Source organism: Haematobia irritans, chromosome 5 (genome assembly GCF_050003625.1).
Source record: "Haematobia irritans isolate KBUSLIRL chromosome 5, ASM5000362v1, whole genome shotgun sequence".
Taxonomy (NCBI): domain Eukaryota; kingdom Metazoa; phylum Arthropoda; class Insecta; order Diptera; family Muscidae; genus Haematobia; species Haematobia irritans.
Window position 1 is genome coordinate 161,882,333 of NC_134401.1, and position 19,010 is coordinate 161,901,342.

The window sequence follows — 19,010 nt, forward strand, 5'->3', positions numbered from 1 at the left end:
CCATTTGTGATACTTTGTTTTTTCGTGTTGAAAAACTGACGTTTATAGCACGGCGCCATTTGCAATGTGAATTAAGAAATAATTTATTTATTAAAAACTATTTGTGCGGGTTTATAAATCAAACACGGACCATATTTTTGTTCCGAAACTATACAAAGGATCAAAGGAATAGCAGATCAATTGCCTAAGAAAAAATAAAATGTTATTTTGTAAAAACAAGCAACAACCACCAACTTAATCCAATATCGCTCCCTGTAAAATAGCGCTCCAAGCTACCTAAAAAAACGCCGCTTTCTATGTGCGAAATAATGGTTTCCATAAAAAACTTTCGCAAGAATGAACATAGTACCGGCCTTTAAATAATTTTGTTTATGAAGTTTAGAGGCAATAAAATGGCTTCCGCAGAGACAACAACTCACATTTTATGTCCAAAAGTCAAATTATCATTTTATTACACTGAAGAAAAATATGTGGTGTAAATATGAATATTTAAGAGTATAATCGATTAATTAATTTCCGATAGGCAAAATATATACATAACTTTCTTAAATACCACCAATCATTGGAAAAAAAACAAAGCCTTTGAAAGTTCACCGAAAAACCAATTTAGGTCCAAATATTAGCTTATTTTAAAAATTAGTATATTATTTACAAAAACAAAGTATATAAAAATTAAATGAACATTAGATTAGAAAATACCAAAACAAACGTACCAAACCAAAGAAAACAAATCAATGGAGAACGAGATGATGTATAAATTGCATCGGCAAGAAGAATAAGATGCTATTAGGCCATCTATCTGCTACTGGTAAAAAGGTTTTCCGCTGACTTTATACTATGCGTTTGGAAAATTCTGTTTTAAATTTGCATGGATCAGTTGTAGAGGGGGGGAAGTAAGAGAGAAAAGTAATAGGGTTGCCATCTTTTCATAGATGAAAATCCTTCTTTGACATAGAATTGTAAAATAGCTTGTATTTCGACGACTACATCCGTATAACAATACACAATGATTCACATAACATAAATGTATAGATTTTCGATTTTTTTTATTTTGGTTTTTGTTTTTCGATTTTTTTGTTTTCAGTTTATGTATAAAGAGGAGTGTTTTTAACGTGTTTTATCACAATGTTTTTCAATAGTTCTTTTTGTTTAGATTAATATTTCTATTTTTTCTTTGTGTAATTAAAAAATACATACATACATAATTAAGATTTGCCAGCAAATTTAAACATTACACTTTTTCTTTGTTATTTTATTTTATTTGTTTTTTTTTTTTGATTTTCTGTTGAATTTGTGTATTTTTGTTGCATGTTTGCATGAATTCTATATATATATGAGAGTGTACTATTTTATAATTGTTTATATACATTTCTTTTTCCAGATTTGGCAGATTTGGGACATTTTGAATGTTCCCATCTCTTAGCAATTGGAAAAATGAAATATTTTTATGTTTGTCTTGTAGAGAATATTTTTTTAAAGGTAAAAATAAAATATTAAAAAGGCTCTTTAAGTTGTCTAAGAGAAATAAATACAAAAAGTTACTATAATACTTTATTATTTTGTGTTTTTGTTTTTGAGGATTTTAACTGAATAGGGCTTCTTAAATAATTATTGGTAGAGGGGACAAGTATAAATAACGTCTATGAAAAATCCTAGTTTAAAAATGCTGTGCAAATAACTGTTACATTAAAATTAATATTATACATAAATAAAAATCAACAATATTAGTTGCAACTAATTCGGATTTTTTCTTCTTATATATAAAAAATAAAAACAGAAGTAACTTAATAATAAATAATATTAAATTATAAATACAATAAATAAAAAAATTTAATAAGAAAAAAATTGTAAGTACACGATATTTGTTTTTGATTTTTCGATTCTTCTTCTTCTCACAGTCATTGTCATTGAAGAAGATAATCTCAATTTGCAGAATGAACTTTCCTTCCTTTCACATTGAAATAAAAAAAAAACACAAACAAACACAAAAAGTAAGTTGAGCTGATTTCATAACAGGCGATTGGCAACACTCTGGATAATAACTAAATACAGTTATGTATTCAACGGCGGCATATTCAATCTTATCGGCGAACCATTGACAATTTTAATAAATTCTTGCAATTGTGAGACTTCTTCGCCTGGTATAAATAGGACTTTTAAACATTCGCCGAACCACTTTGAATCGAAACAGTCTTTCCTATAAAATTAAAAAAATATAAAAAAAAACAAAGAAACAAAAAAAATTAAATTAAATCAAAAGGAAAAAAATTAAGATATATTTAAATAAAACTAAACAAAACTATATATATATATATACGAAAAATAATAGGCTATATTGTTTTAAGCAGATATTTCATATCATAATCATTCGATTTTATGTATTGTTAATATAATTAATTTAATTATTTTCCAAGAGAGAAGCAAAATCAAATGATAAGGGGGCACCATTTACGACTTTAATAAAATATTGCAGTTGGGTAACTTCTTCTTCGGGTATTAATAAAGCATTAATACACCCCTCAAATGTTTGATGAGTGAAGCATTTATGTCTGTTCATATGATGGAAAAGAAAGAAAGAAATATAATGACAAATAAATCGGATATTTCATGAATATGTCTTCTGATTATAAAGATTTGTCGTTTAAATTATCTAAAACAATTATTAGACCATCATTGATATGGACAATTTAATGTTATAATGAAAAGAAACAAAAAATACAAACTTCTACTTTAATTAAAAAAAAATATATATATTGGATTAGTGGGAAATTCAAACTTAATGTTAGCCATATCTTTGTTAATAATAAAAAAAATTATAATTATGATTTAACAGGTCAAGTGAAAAAAAGACAAAGTCCACCTTTCCATTGGTTTCGCTTACTTTGAATATTAATTTAGAAAGTGATATTTGCCAAGGTAAATAGTTCGCAATTCATTCACATTGTACTTTGAGTTGTGGCCAAAACACGATCACATTCACTTGTAGAGAAAGTGTTCGTTTGACACATTCATTTTATTTTCTTTTAGGTGGTGTTAGAAGAATTGTTTGCAAACTTTTTGTAGGTCATGGATATATAGAAAAAAAAAATAGAAATAAAAATTTCTAAGAAAATTTCAATGTATGTACTTATTGTAACCTTGAACCACAATATTACATTCATCTATAAATAGGAAATATGAAAAGTAATTTAAAATAAAAGGAAAAAACATTGTTTATTAATAAATAAACAATAGGAGGTGAAATTCAAATAGTCTAATGCAGAACAAAGTTTTCTAAAAATGAATGCGGATTATTGAAAGATATGGTATAAATAAAAAAATATAATCCTAATATCACCCTTATTCCGGGCAGCGACGTGTTTAGTGATCAATCTTTGAAGACGTTTTTTTAATATTTTGTGGGAGAAAAATTAAAAAATAAATTAGAAAATGGAAACAGGAAAGACTTAAAAAGACTAATGCTTAACAATTAAAAAAAGATGCTTGAAGAAGTGGAAATGAATCCGCCTTTGTACACAATTAAATTAGGGGGACGATTTAGAAAACTCTATATATTGCTTAAAAAATTATTATAGGAAAAATTAACCCTCTAATGCCCAAGCCTGCCTTTAGGCGGGCTTCATTTAATAAGGAAGCTTTTATTAAAACACACCTTAAAAAAACAAAAATGGGCAAAATAAAAATAAAACTTATTCGAAACTATTCAAGAGGCTATGCAGCATATGCTGAATTTTACTGTATAATTTTTTCTTGCTTAATTCACTTGCTTTTGTGTCGTTAACATTGAAAATTTAATCAGCTGGCAAAAAAATTGGGGCATTAGAGGGTTAAGTCAAGATGAGCTAACATAATTTGCACAGGCGTCAACTAAGCTACAGTAATTATCCTGCGAAGTGTATGCAAAGGACCAACTATTGTGAGAACTTATCCTATAGCATATTGGATCGATGAAAAGGTTACGGATTTGCTATCCTTAGATCGATCCTAAAATGAATATTTCAAATTTAAAGTGAAAACTGGTGTGAATAAACTTGAGAGTCAATTTCTTCTTTGAGAATTCATTGAAAAGTCGATGATGCCCTTAAAAAAATATTTCAGCCTTTTGTTTTTACCATAGAAATCAAATGAAAACTTTCGTAGTGTATTAAAAAAAAACGTCATTTGGAGCATTTATAGAATGCTTCATTAGGCCATTATACCATTCCAATCTCGGTTTAAAGTTTATTCGTGGGATACATTGATTAGCCTTTGCTGACATACACGAAATAGATTCTAGAATAAATTAATATGACAGAGATTTAATATCAATAATTACTCACTTGCATAATCGGTGTATACTTGTTTCACGGAATAAATTATAACAATCGTCACATATTTTATCCAGACGATAGAACATGGTCTTATTGTAAATGCCTTTACATTCCAGATCAAAGAAATTACTTCTCTTCGCCATGTTATGATTGCGGGGTAAGGCTGTGATTAATGGAACGAAGATAAGGAACATCACCACCGAAATTTTAATGTTGCGGGAACACATCTGTAAGAAAATAAATGAAAAAGGAAATTGCATAAAATTGCCACTAAGTTAATAATATTTATACACACTTATGTGTGATCATGAATAAGAATAAATAAAGAGCTAAAAATAGCCTGCTTAAAGATAACTTTAAAATTTAATCAAGAGGTCTTGAGTTCCTTATTGATCGATTGGATGTGATCAGGGATGATATATGATGTTGACGAAAAAGTACTAACAATGCATTAAAAATGTACTTTTCGAAGCCAAAAGGTGCTAAAATTATATAATATCAAATTTGAAGACTATTGTAAAAAGTATACGTATTTTTAAATCGACCTTTTTGGACAATTTTTTTTAGATTTTCAAAAAAAATCACATTTTGCAAAATTTTATTTCGACAGAAAATTTTGTCAAATTATATTTCTGCAGAAAATTTTGTAAAAAATTTATTTCTGCGAAAATTTTGTAAACATTTTATTTCTATAGAAAATTGAATCACAATTTTATTTCTATAGGAAATTTTGTCATAATTTTCTTTCTATGGAAAATTGTGTCAACATTTTATTTCTATAGAACATTTTGTCTAAATTTTATTTCTATAGAAAATTTTGTCAAAATTTTATTTCTATAGGAAATTTTGTCAAAATGTTATTTCTATAGAAAATTTCGTAAAATTTTATTTCTATAGGAAATTTGGTCAAAATTTTATTTCTACAGAAAATTTTGTCAAAATTTTATTTCTATAGAAAATTTTGTCAAAATTTTATTTCTTAGAAAATTTTGTCAAAATTTTATTTCTATAGAAAATTTTGTCAACATTTTATTTCTATAGAAAATTTTGTCAAAATTTTATTTCTATAGTTAATTTTGCCAAATTTTATGTCTATAGTAAATTTTGTCAAAATTTTATTTCTATAGTAAATTTTGTCAAAATTTTATTTCTACAGAAAATTTTGTCAAAATTTAATTTCTATAGAAAATTTTGTCAAAATTTTATTTCTTAGAAAATTTTGTCAACATTTTATTTCTTAGAAAATTTTGTCAAAATTTTATTTCTATAGAAAATTTTGTCAAAATTTTATTTATATAGGAAATTTTGTCAAATCAATATTTCTAGAGGAAATTTTGTCAAAATTTTATTTCTATAGAAAATTTTGTCAAAATTTTATTTCTATAGAAATTTTGTCAAAATATTATTTCTATAGAAAATTTTGTAAAATTTTATTTCTATAGTAAATTTGGTCTAAATTTTATTTCTATAGTTAATTTGGTCAAAATTTTATTTCTATAGAAAATTTTGTCAAAATTTTATTTCTTAGAAAATTTTGTCAAAATTTTATTTCTTAGAAAATTTTGTCAACATTTTATTTCTATAGAAAATGTTGTCAAAATTTTATTTCTATAGTAAATTTTGCCAAATTTTATGTCTATAATGAATTTTGTCAAAATTTTATTTCTATAGTAAATTTTGTCAAAATTTTATTTCTACAGAAAATTTTGTGAAAATTTTATTTCTATAGAAAATTTTGTCAACATTTTATTTCTTGGAAAATTTTGTCAAAATTTTATTTCTATAGAAAATTTTGTCAAAATTTTATTGCTTAAAAAAATTTTGTGAAATTTTCTGTTTTCTTTTTATGACCACTTAGTTTTAATCAGATTTTTGTTTATTTTAATGGGCTGTTTTGGTCAATGTATATAAATGCAAATAAAGCAAGTTTATTTCATCTTTAAATTTTATTTATTAAAAAATTTTGTCAAAATTTTTTTTCTATAGATTTTTTTTTGAAAATTTATTCCAAAGAAATTTTTTTGAAAATTTTATTTCTATGAAAATTATATCAACAATTTATTTCTATAAAAAATTTTGTCAAAATTTGATTTCCATTGATGAATGTTCTCCAATTTTTATGTTATAGAAAATTTTGTAAAAATTTTATTTCTATAGGAAATTTTGTCAAATCATTATTGCTATAGAAAATTTCGTAAAATTTTATTTCTATAGGAAAATTGTCCAAATTTTATTTCTATAGAAAATTTTGTTAAAATTTTATTTCTTAGAAAATTTTGCCAAAATTTTATTTCTATAGAAAATTTTGACAAAATTTTATTTCTACAGAAAATTTTGTCAACATTTTATTTCTTAAAAAATTTTGTCAAAATTTTGTTTCTATGAAAATTTTGTCAACAATTTATTTCTATAGGAAATTTTATTTCTATAGAAAAGTTTGTGAAATACCTAGTAGTTGGGAACGTTTTGCAAAATCAACCAAAATCAAGAATTCGACCAATCTACAAAACAGTAAAAAAATACCATTTTGTGTAGAATTGTACCAACTGGGGCAACCTGCTCGGGGGCCAGATCTCAGCTTTATTGCATTTTTCAAACGGCGCGACACCTTTACATTTTTGTGACACTTTTTTGTCATGTTATGCCACTTTTTCATTATGTATACTGTAATATTTTTCCAAATTTTTAAAACCTATGCCAGTTAATATTATGAATGTGGGCACTTTCGCCTTTTCATCCATATGTCCATTTGCAAATCAATTTATAGACAGTTTATCGAATGAATTTATATAGTTAAAGTAGTAGGCTTTATGTTTTCTTTAACTTTTTTGCATATGGATGATAGTGTCTTCAAGCGTGTACCGCCACCCTGGTGCAATGGTTAGCATGCCCGCCTTGCATACACAGGGTCGTGGGTTCGAACCCAGTCGGGCAGCACTCAGTGTTAAGAGAGAAGTTCACCACTGTGGTATAACAATGACCTGAATAAGTGAGCCTGAAATATCGGGCTGTCACTATACCTAACCTAAAATAACCTAAGCGTGTATCGCCTGAAAATATGCAAGGGAAATTTTCGATAGTATGTAAACTAGCTCATTTTCCTGAAAAGGAGTGGTTTTGATGAACTGGAGATAAAATATTTGTTATGTACTTCAACTTTCTATAGAACTAAATTTCTGACAAAATTTTCAATATATTCATTATCTTTAAAAATTTTAATTTTCGTGTTGGTCTATATCGTCAAAGTCCATTTTTAAAGAAGTATCAACATTCCCTCGTTAACACATTTAAAATTCGACTCATTTACAATTCACGCATAAAAAATTTTCGCGAAAATTTTTCCAATTAAAATCTTATTTGAGTTTTAAAAAAATATTCAATTAAAAATTTAATTGATTCAACAAATTTTTTAATTGGATCAATTGATTTTTTAATTGACTGTCAATTAATCTTGTAATTGATACTATCATTTCTGTGATTGAAGACATTTAAATTAAAAAATTAATTGGATCAATTACTGATAGGAGAGATCATTATATACAATATTACAAATACTGAAAAAAAACTTCCAAAATAAAATAATAAAATATTTCTTTGGAAAAAAAGATTTTTTTTTCATAATAACCACAAAAATTTGATCAAAAACTTCAAAATAGAGTTTGTTTTAAATTTGGTAGATGTTTGAAAACATTTTCTTCAAATTTTGGTAAATTATTTTTAGCACGAGTGGCAACTGTGGTGTAGAGTCCAATTTCTCAGATACAATTGTTCTTATTACGTGAGGTTCTATTTAATTTTTTGGAGGTTTATTAATTTTGGGGATTTGTTACGAAATTGCATTATTGTGTGTCCTGTCCTGTAGCACCAGGGGGAGTGTCTTATTTAGCTACATCACACCTATTGCAAATTCCACAATAGTTTATATTATTTATAGTTTATGGGTTCTCCGAATGTGTTGTAAACAGAACGACGAAGTTAATAATAACCCTCTTCTATGCTGGATAGTAGACAAAATTAAATTAATTTCGTTGGCTCTCTGCATAAACTACAAAATGCTGTTCACGCATTTTACCTTGTCATTGATCCAACCGCGCCAGACGATATTATCTCATCATCTTACATTGTGTTCTAAAAATAGGAATGTCTATAAATGTGGCATGGTAGGTTGGTTGCCATAAACATGTGTAATGAACTTATCCAACTATCCATCCATCTACGTGTGTTCGTTGTAATGTAGTCTCTGTTGGTGTTGCTTGAGCTTTTCGCAGATTTTAAAATAAAAAAAAAAAAACGATGCGAAGCGAACTGTTTTTGTTGTTGTGTCTCACTAAGACAGCTTGACGGCGAACAATTTTAAGGTGGTCTAGTTAAGTTTTGACATATTTTTAGTTCGATATACCAAATGCGTTCTAGAGGAATGAACTTGGTCTATTTATAAAGTAGATCAAAATCATAATGAATAAGATAGGAAACAAGCAACCACTTAGGCTGTAATATCAGCAGGTGTATGCAGTCATGAATTACCCTACGGGAAATGATGCAAATTGAATTAAATTATAAATAAATTCTATACTCTCTTGATATTAAAATCTTATAGAAATAAAATGTTGACAAAATTTTCTACACAGACAAAAATTTCACGAAAATGTTTCCAATTAAAGTTTTAATTGAGTTTTAAAAAATATTCAGTTAAAAATTTAATTGAATCAACAAATGTTTTAATTGAAATAAAAATCAATCACACAAATTAATAGTATCAATTATTTTTTTAATTGGATCAATTAATTTTTTAATTGATACTATCATTTCTGTGATTGAAGAAATTAAAAACTTAATTGGATCAATTAATTTCGTTATTGAATCAGAAAAACAATTTTTTGTGTGTACCGAAATAAAATTTTGACAAAATTTTGTATTGAAATAAAATTTTGAAAAAAAATTGTATGGAAATAAAATTATGACAAAATTTTCTGTAGATATAAAATTTTGATAAAATAAAAATAGAATTTTGACACATTTTCTATAGGAATGAAATTTTTTATAGAATTTATTTCTAATTTTCTATAGATATAAAATGTTGATAACATTTTCTATGATATATTTTTTTGTCAAAACTATTGTACCATAAATCTGATATCGGCTCAAAAATGTCTACACAAAAGGTACCAAATCATTCGCGGGCGTATTACGGTACTGACCAAAGTGAAAAAGTATTGAAAAAAGTACTATAGTACTGCATTTTCCATCCCTGCTATATCATACACATCAGGGGCCAGTTGTGTATCGGTCCTGAAGGTGATCCATTTCGCATAGGATAATAACAAAAATTAAATTTCGATGATCTGTGTTGACGTACAAACACAGCATTGTATTTTACAAAAACACTGATATGTAACTTTTGGCAAATAATTTTGTAAAAATATTATCGAGTTTCGATAGTTTTATGGTATCTTTGTTCCCAACAACAAAAAATGTGTGTAATATTTAAAATTTAATTTTCGGAAATTTCGTTTCGATTTTTTGTTCAGTCCAAACGTTTCAATGGAAATAAATCACGAAAAATAAAATCGAAAGAGGTCCCCAACTTTTTAAATAGAATTCCGATAAGAAACGCAGAAGAGCGAAGCTCTTGGAAATCAGTTCAACGTTCGCCTGTAAGAGCAGATGGTATGTACTATATATCCACTTAAATATATGCATTGGCCATAAAAAAAATTCCAACGAATATATGGCGTTTTAATTCAACATCTGTGTAATATATTTTTTTTGTACAATACAATGTCCAAGTACACATGAACTTATTTTCTAAAAATTGTTAGCTGAAATATTTGTTCTGTTATACATTAACCTAAATAAAAAAGTAATGCTTTAAAATTGTAATTTTTAGCACATATACAAACACATATGTATATACATTTTTATTCATCGCATTATTATTATTTTTTTTTTTCATCCATATGAATGAGACGTTTCTAAAGCATGGCAAAAAAACTGGCCGTCGTATTTATCATACGTATCAATTGTTTTCCATTAAAGTGTAGACCATTTGTTAATTGAAATTCACTTTGAACAATAAAATTAATTGTTAACATGTTTCGTTTTTGTTTTCATAGTGACTTGGCCGCCCCGGGTATGCATCCCATGTGTGAGTTACATGTTCGGGAGAAAATTTATTGTTATACATTCAAAAATACAAAAAAAAACATATTGTAACACTATATGTAAGTATTATTGCGAATAAATCAACAACATATTCTAAGAGGCAGAAACAATGTTTACATGATATATATACGCTACACTATTTTCTATTCGTCGGTTATTTATTAGTATGTGTGTATGTTTGTAAATCGATAATGTATGGCGGGCCCCCAAAGAAAAATCTAGCTACAGGGATGCCAGATGATTGAAGTGAAAATTTGGCAATATTGAAAATGGCAATCTAGATTTGAAAAATCAACGGCGGATTGAAATTATATTCCCTCTGTTCTGGTTTACGAATTTGCAAAACTTAAAATTTTGAATTGTCAATAACTTATCCAATTTAATACTTATCATAAGACTAGGGTGTAAAAATTTCGTTATATCATTGTGGATCGGTAAATAGAGATCGCTCTCCCACTATAAATGCATTTAACTCTGGTAAGCACATCTACTATAAAAAATATATACAGTCAAATACTGTCAACATGTTGGGTTTTTACAGAGATCCCCTCATTCGATAAATAATGAGAATGAGTGGTAGCGAGAGAGAGAGCGTACATCAACATATCCGTTAATGTGAATATTTACAAGAACCACATGTACCCAATTTATCTGCGCATTTATTATTGCAAACACATTTGGTTAACATTTTCTGGTGTCATTTTTGTTTGAGATTTAAGTGAATTCAAGAATTTAGAACATTGCCAAAATACTGAATACAATTAAATTGCGTGCATATGTGAGGAAAACTAGCGTGAAATTAGTATTCATTCAAGTTACCATAGAAAACAATTATTACCTACTAATAGTCTTATCTATGTAGTGACCACTGTCGTTTAATGGTATGATCCCTGCAAACATTTTGTATTGAGGATGTGGTTTAGGTTATATTATGATAGTGGCTGAGACAATTGTAAAAAGGAAAGACTTTTTAAAATACTAAAAACTTTACTAGCGCATATTCGATAAACTAACAATTCCAAAATGTACTACCAATTGCTTGTAGGGATGTTGTAAAAATCCCATAATAATAATAGAGATGTTTGTATGTCATACCAAACAAACGGCGATGCTAGTCAATAGATGCCATGAGACAAACACAAAATCATTTAAATAAAACCGCAACAGTATGCTGATCTCCTTGCCAGCGCTGTTGGTGGTGTTCACATGGTTTTTATAGTCTCTGGCAAGAGATCATGGCAGACATCGCGTCGCTTTATTTTCTGTTTGTGTTTGTACAATGTACTAGCAAAGTATCTCGTGACTTAATACAATATACAGCAACAACAACAACAATAATAATGCCATCAACAACAGGGACTGTCAAACGATATGAGATGTGACTAATATTAAGCTGTTGCTCCTTGTGTAAAATATAAAATACAATAGATTTTATGAGTATATAGATTTTAATTACTGAATCCGAAATATCCCATGCTATGAAAATAAAATATCTTTCGGAAAAAGGTGTGTATGGACGTTATATTTGAGTGTAATCATTTACACGTGTGTATTTTTTTAGGGGAGAGATGAAAGACAAGATCATTATCCGCTTGTGAGAATAACAATAATTGGATCATCTGATCAATTGCAAAAACAAATCATTTATTTCTATTTGCCACGTTAATTTACGGAGAAGTAGTGGAAAGTAAATATTCACTTCTACTCAGAAATTGAAAAATTCTAAGCAGATATTCAATATGGGAATTTTTTTAAAATGGGAATTTCATAACCTCTCTAAACATTCCACAGCGTCGTAACTTTCATCATAAATGCATGATACACGCCATATATGAATATTCATTACACAATATAATTATAATATTGTTCGACTTAATACATGACGTCGCATAGAGAAATTATTTCGCTAAGGCTTGGACAATACAAGCATTAGAGTTAATTAAATTGTGTGAGATTTGGAAAGAATGCATTCTTGAATATATACAATAGTAATTATTTGTTATTTTTTATTTTAGTCCACTTTTACAATTAATTCTCATTAATTCAAAGCAAATTTCACAATGTAAAAATCTGCATTTTACCAATAGATATGAACAATCATAGCGAAGTTTTTAATAAATTCATTTAATTTACTCCGTAAAGGAAACAAAACAGAACTATCGATCTACACTTACGTTTAAAGTCAGTAATAAGAGAAAAGCAGAAAAGTCTAACTTTGTTGCTTTAAAAGTATGATTTTCCAATATTTTTTATTGCTGAAAAGTCGACATTTGAAAATTACGATAAGACGAAGAGTACATACATGATTTGAAAATTTCCTATTAGAATCCCTATTTCAAATTGACAAAAAATTACCTACGGGCGTATAATTTATATTTCGGTTATACATAACTCATACGCATAGTTTCACTTGAACTAGAGTAGTTCTATTTGATATACGTAGACCGAATATGGAAAGGACATAGACAAATTGGAAGAACACGCGGTCTTGTCATAGCAAAACTGAAGCACCAGAGGACTCTGACAACAAAATATTATGCGTCAACGTGTCTCTCAAATGTACTGCCGTTTGCGTCGGAAAATATCATAACATTTGTTTTTCATAAATTTCTGAATTAAAAAACACAAAAGCAATACCCAAACGATTATAGAAAATTTAAATAAAACGTATGTGCATGTTAAAGCGAATATATATTATGGTTTTATGTGAATATTATTGTTTTAATTTATTTCTGGGCAAAGCTACCTTGAAAAAAAAAAAAAAAAACAAATAAAACAATTTTTTCTCATAGCCTTCAACACCTTGACATTTGTTTTCTCTTTATAAGAGCACAAGGATTAATTTTATTATTCTCAATTATCTTTGGAAAGGACTTATTATAATATTACCATATTGGTGAAACATATGGTGCTATATATTTAAGGGATATTATATTACGATGCCAAGCAAAACATCGTAGTGACATTTGTAAGCTTTTTTTAATTGAAACATCTTCATACGTGCAGCCTTAATATTTTACAATTTCAATATAAGTGGGCCTAAAATAACGGGCTACCTTTATACCTATACGCTTTCAACCTCAATTTAGTTAGATACGAAAATAAACCGTTACATATGTCACTCTCAAAACATTTCTCTCATTCTGTTATTAATACATTCATGTCATTCATCTTCTGCTTATATGACACTATTAACAGTTATATAGAGTTACCATTATATTCGGTCAGAAAAGCCAGTAACTGCAACACGTTTTTTATGATTTTATTTTTGCATAACGATACAGAAATAAAGTTTATCCACCTACAAATAAAAATCATATATTTATGTTATTCATATATTCATTTACACACATGTGAATACATACATATAGGAACGTTTGGTTTAGAGGGCGTATATTCCATATTTGCAAGAAAGCCAAAAAAAAAAAACGTTTTCCAATATTCCTTTTCACAGTTAAGCAAAAGCTACAGTTTATGCGAATGTGCGTGAATATATGAAAAAAGAGATTATATGTTGCATATCAATTTTCAACGAAGACCGCAAAATAACGCATATATAGACACACTAACATAAGTAAGCCAAGAGAAAAAGTTTTGTTACTAATTGGCATCGAATTTCAAAATTTATGGCTCTTTTTATTTTATTATGATGATGGTAGGTAGCAGCGGTTGTGGCAGTGCATAGTTATTTTTAACCTCAGCTAAATGTCTGTATACGCAGGAAAGCATAACCTTACATATACGCCACGTATTTACATTTGTGTGGACTATTCAACGTTTTTGTTTTTTTCTATTGGTTATGAATCATACATTTTAAATCGCTGGTTGGTCAAACCAAGATACCGGCCGGCTTGAAATTAAAACAAGGAACAGAAAACATAAATTTGTTTTATTGAAAGATCTCTTGAGAAGATACCAATATTGACCACATGGCCTAAAACAACACATAAATTGTTAGTTGTTAGTACGAAATCACTTAAATATTTGCGGTGATATTTATTCATACAGAACAAGTTTATATATGATCCTATCTCCGCCAACGACAGACTGAACGGTTCCAGCTGTGACCAAAGTCAGCCGTACCGGCCACTGACAACAATATTGTGATCTCTTCTTTCTCTTTGGATATTCGATTTTAGCGGAGAGGTTACAAGCTTTATATGTATGGACTACGTGACATGCAAATAAAATGTATACTTGCTGCACAATATGTTAATTTGTTTTATGTGGCAAAAAAGATCATAGTGTATAGTGGACTTCTGAGAGTTTCTTGTTTCAAAGTAAGGCTTTTTTGCCACCATCATGAAGTGTTTTGCTAATGTTCATTAAATGGATGACTAATTGTCTGCAATGTCCGCAATGTATGCAATTTTAAGATATTCTGCATTTTTGTTAAGGCTTTTATAAATGTTATTTTAATAAAATAAAAATTAAAAAATTTTTGCAATGTAATATTTATATTTGTAGTGGCTTGCTGGTGGAAGAGGAATGATAAGTTATTAATTGTTTGAGTTAGGATAAGAGATTTCTCTTGTTATTTTCTCTTCGAATTCAGGGTAAACAATAACACTGCAACAAGTGTGAACTTTGAAATTGCATTGCATTACATCACATTGCACATATTCCCCAAGTATTGAACAACAGGAAGGGCGACAACAACAAAAGCTTGTAAATTTATATCATATAAGATTGTGTGTGTGTGATGTTTAATAGAACGGGGAAAAATAAAAGGTGTTATGTTAGGTAGAAAGTTATGTTAGATAAGGTGTTATGTTATGGTAGACATTTTCTTTGAGAGATCATAGGGGGAGAAATAATTACAGTAAGATTAGACAAATAAGTAGTGTAGCATAGCGTATATTATAAGTGAATATAGCGTTAGTGTTTTAATATTTCACATTCCAGACCCATAACAAAAGAAATTTGTTATTATTTGTAAAAATATACAAAAGTAAAAATAATTACGCACTAACCAGATGTAAAACAGTCTTACAAAGTATATACACTCAAAGAAAAAATACGTTCTCACGCAACGAAAATCTAGGTATAGTACTTTCATTAAGACCAAATAAACGAATTTATGACAAGCAATGGAACAATTGTCTATAATCTTTTTTATTTGCTTTTCGAAAAACTTTTTTAGTGTCAAAAGAAATGTTAACTTTTTTAAGATTTCGTTCCTCAGAACAGAAAACTCCGTCTAACCGTCCACAATGTTAACGTATGTAAAACAAAATCATTATTTAATAAAAACAACACTGTCTATCTGGTTATTGTATGAATTACCATAGAATATCTGCAAACCAATATCGGAACCCACGTTACCTTTTAGATTTTGGGTTTTTACCAAAAATTTGTGATCAACTTAATTTTTGCTTGTATACCAAATTGTCTTCCACAAATTTCATTGGTGAAATTTTCATGTATCACCAACAAAAGATAATCAAGCCTCCTTTTAAGATACTCAAAAGTAAATATATGCAAGTGGTCATTTCGTTAAACAAATTTTCAAGGAATCTATGCAAATATTTTTTTCTCCTTATGGATATCATCATTATCAACATTGCTATTACCAAAGATGTAGTCATTAACGTTCGGTCGATAATTAGTTTTTTCACTTTCATTGTACAATTATACAGGCCCGGATGGTAAACATTCGATTAGTTTACACTGTAACATTACTTCCTTCTTATTACATGACGATCAAAGAGCGGTGTCGTAGTTATCATGTTGGCTTGAGTCTGTTGTTTTGGTGAACAAAAAATGCTGAATTCCTTCTCTACACAAAAGCAAGCGTGACAAGGCTGGCCGTCCACAAATCAGTATAACGACATATCGCACGGTGTAAGTGTTTACATGCATAATACATGCTTGTGTATATTATGGGAAAATATAACACAAGTTTTCTTAAAATATTTTAATGTATATGTATTTTCATACAATATTTGTGAAAAAAAAACTCGAAAAAATTGAAAACTGTGCGAATACAAAAAAAGTCAATATGTTATATAGGACTCAGGATACCGTAAAGGACATAAAATAGTTTTTAGTTCAGCGATATAATTTTGTAATTCATTGACAATTCACATTGCTAAATTAGTTGTACAATTAATCTTACAATAATTCGGAATACTCGTATACTGTATTTTTAGAAGTTAATTTTCATTTGCTAGCTAGTTAAGTTACTTTAGCTGTTGTTCAAACGTCAAAAAAATTGGTCGACTTTATTCTCTGGTCAGACTTGTTGGATTTCCCAATCGTTTACCATAGAAAGTATATCAGTGAAGTAATTAAAACGCCAATACTGTTAAGTGATGCGAAAAAACTATCTGTGAAATCACACACGCTTTCAATAATGGATTTCTTATGTCTTGAAAACAAATTATTTGCAATGTTAGTAAAGCTGCAGATTATACATTGTTGGTATTATTTATTCACATACACTGAAAATAAACCATACCCAGTTCCAATGAGTTTGTCTTTCCTTTAATTATTTTGGTATTATTTCAGAGCCTAAGACAATACAATTTTAAATTTAGATTTTACGTACTTTATATTGGACAGAAATTTAAATTTATAAAGTTTTTAAACTTTTATCATCGTTTTATAAGACATATCTCTTTATTGAGAGTAAATAATGAAAAGTATTTATTCTCGTAAATGTGTTGTGTTCTTCCCGACAATCATCAATGCAATGGTGTTTACGAGTACGAACTCATGTCAAACTCTTGTTACAAATTCATCATTGCTTGCATTACCCTCCGGTATTTTCCATGTTGATTTACAGCCGTATGCACAAAATGTTAATCGACATTTCTAAAAGTTTTATAGACAATTTCTTGAAGCATTCTAAACAAATATTATAAATATGGTCGCCAATCTATATAGTGTAATTTCATCTTGACTCTAGTGAAGCTTTATAAAACATGCGTATTGATATACTAAATCACCACTACTCGTCTTTTGGTGAGGTGAGTAAGCGAGAGTGGAGAAACTTAGAATTTGAAGAGAGTAACAGAGTATAGCTAAGCAAGCAAGGAGAAAAATCATTAGAAGAGATGCTTGAAGTTGTATTTTTTCAAGTGACACGTGTAAAGTTTAGGAGTAGTGCTTCATTGGAATAAAAATACACACTCCCTTCAAATTACTCAAAGTGTCTTCGCCTACAGTTACTATTTGCTCTGTTATTTATACTCTAATGATAACTAAATAACTAAATAAAAGTCTTATCATCTAAATCTAAGGACAAAACACATTCCATTTTAAGAATATGAAATCTTAGGGATTACGACAATATTTTTTTCAGTATAAAGTTGAAGTATATGACTTGATTAACTATTTAATTATGATGTATAGTATATAAACTCTGCACATACCACCCGGTATGTTTCATGCTTTTACTTGTTTTGCATAAAATTAATTATTGTTGTTATTCGCATCATGCTGTGATGAAATTACACTTTCCGCATGTGACAGCTATTACTACCAGTAATGCTGGAAAGCAACAAACAACTAATAACAATGATAATAAAACTGTGGAAACCAGTAGAATACCAGCGAAGCTGTCAATACATCATCCCTACTGGATTTTTGGTTAGAGAATAAAATAATATAAAAAAAAATTCTATATATAATTCCATAGATCAAAATTTCAAATCACATGTTCCGAACAACAAATAAGTGGATAGCCGGATGGATAAACTGATCAACTCAAGAAGTGATTCCAAGTCGGTTCCAAGACGGAGTTGCATGCAGATTTCCATGTCCTATTAAAGGCAAAACGAAAATATATTGGAATATTTTTTTCTTTACATTAGAAACAATTCGTCTTACTTCAAAGATATTTGAACTTCAAAACGAATGAAGTGTTGGTCACATTATCTTTCATGTTTGGTCAATATTGTTTCATCTTAAGTAAAGAATTACAATTAATTTACACATTATCTTAATTCCATCCATTAAAATGCTTTCGTAGATAATATTCAAACTAATCTTATTATTGTTGTTAACCAAACCGTATGAAGATAATTTAGAGATTTATATGTTCTTGGTATCCAATTATAAATATTTAATAACTTTTGCAATTCTAAGAATATTCTCTCTCTCTCTCTCTCTTGGGAGATTTAAAAAGTTATCTAAACAATAACATTTCATACATAACAGTATGCTATTTAACATTTTGCTATATAATGAGAAGGTAACATATGCTCACATGCTTTCTCGCTCTCTCTCTATCTCTCTTTGACTTTACAGATAACAACCATGATATTTCACCAATACTCAACATTTGTTAAAGTAGCGCTTGACACCCCAAAATATAAAGCTAAAAAATATGAAATTTTTTTCTGTCTAAAAATAACTATTACGTTTCATATGGAATATGCGAAAAATAATTAAATTTTATTAAAAAGCATATACATATAAATAGAAAAACAAATCACTTTAGAAAAGCTATAAAAATGTATATATATGACATCGTACAAATAAAAATTAAGTCTGTCAACTATATGTGTGGTATCTGTGGCAAAGAGAGATTGA

The 19,010-nt window shown here is 28.2% G+C and overlaps 1 protein-coding gene across 11 annotated transcripts in view; it reads right to left on the reverse strand.

The window, feature by feature from the left end:
• The window catches only part of ITP (ion transport peptide), a 115,183-nt gene that overhangs the window by 4,293 nt on the left and 91,880 nt on the right, over positions 1 to 19,010 (reverse strand). For 4 of the 11 annotated variants that reach the window (XM_075309272.1, XM_075309270.1, XM_075309271.1 and 1 more), the window contains exons 3-4: positions 4,320 to 4,537; positions 2,336 to 2,549 (exon numbers count right to left, since the gene is read on the reverse strand). In XM_075309272.1, coding sequence (XP_075165387.1) covers positions 2,399 to 2,549; positions 4,320 to 4,537 — 369 coding nt within the window. In that variant the 3' untranslated portion in view covers positions 2,336 to 2,398. Of the gene's footprint in view, positions 1 to 1,029; positions 2,198 to 2,329; positions 2,550 to 4,319; positions 4,538 to 13,684; positions 13,774 to 13,837; positions 13,983 to 19,010 lie in introns of those variants that run through there. The other 7 variants (XM_075309274.1, XM_075309273.1, XM_075309268.1 and 4 more) reach the window with 6 other exon arrangements.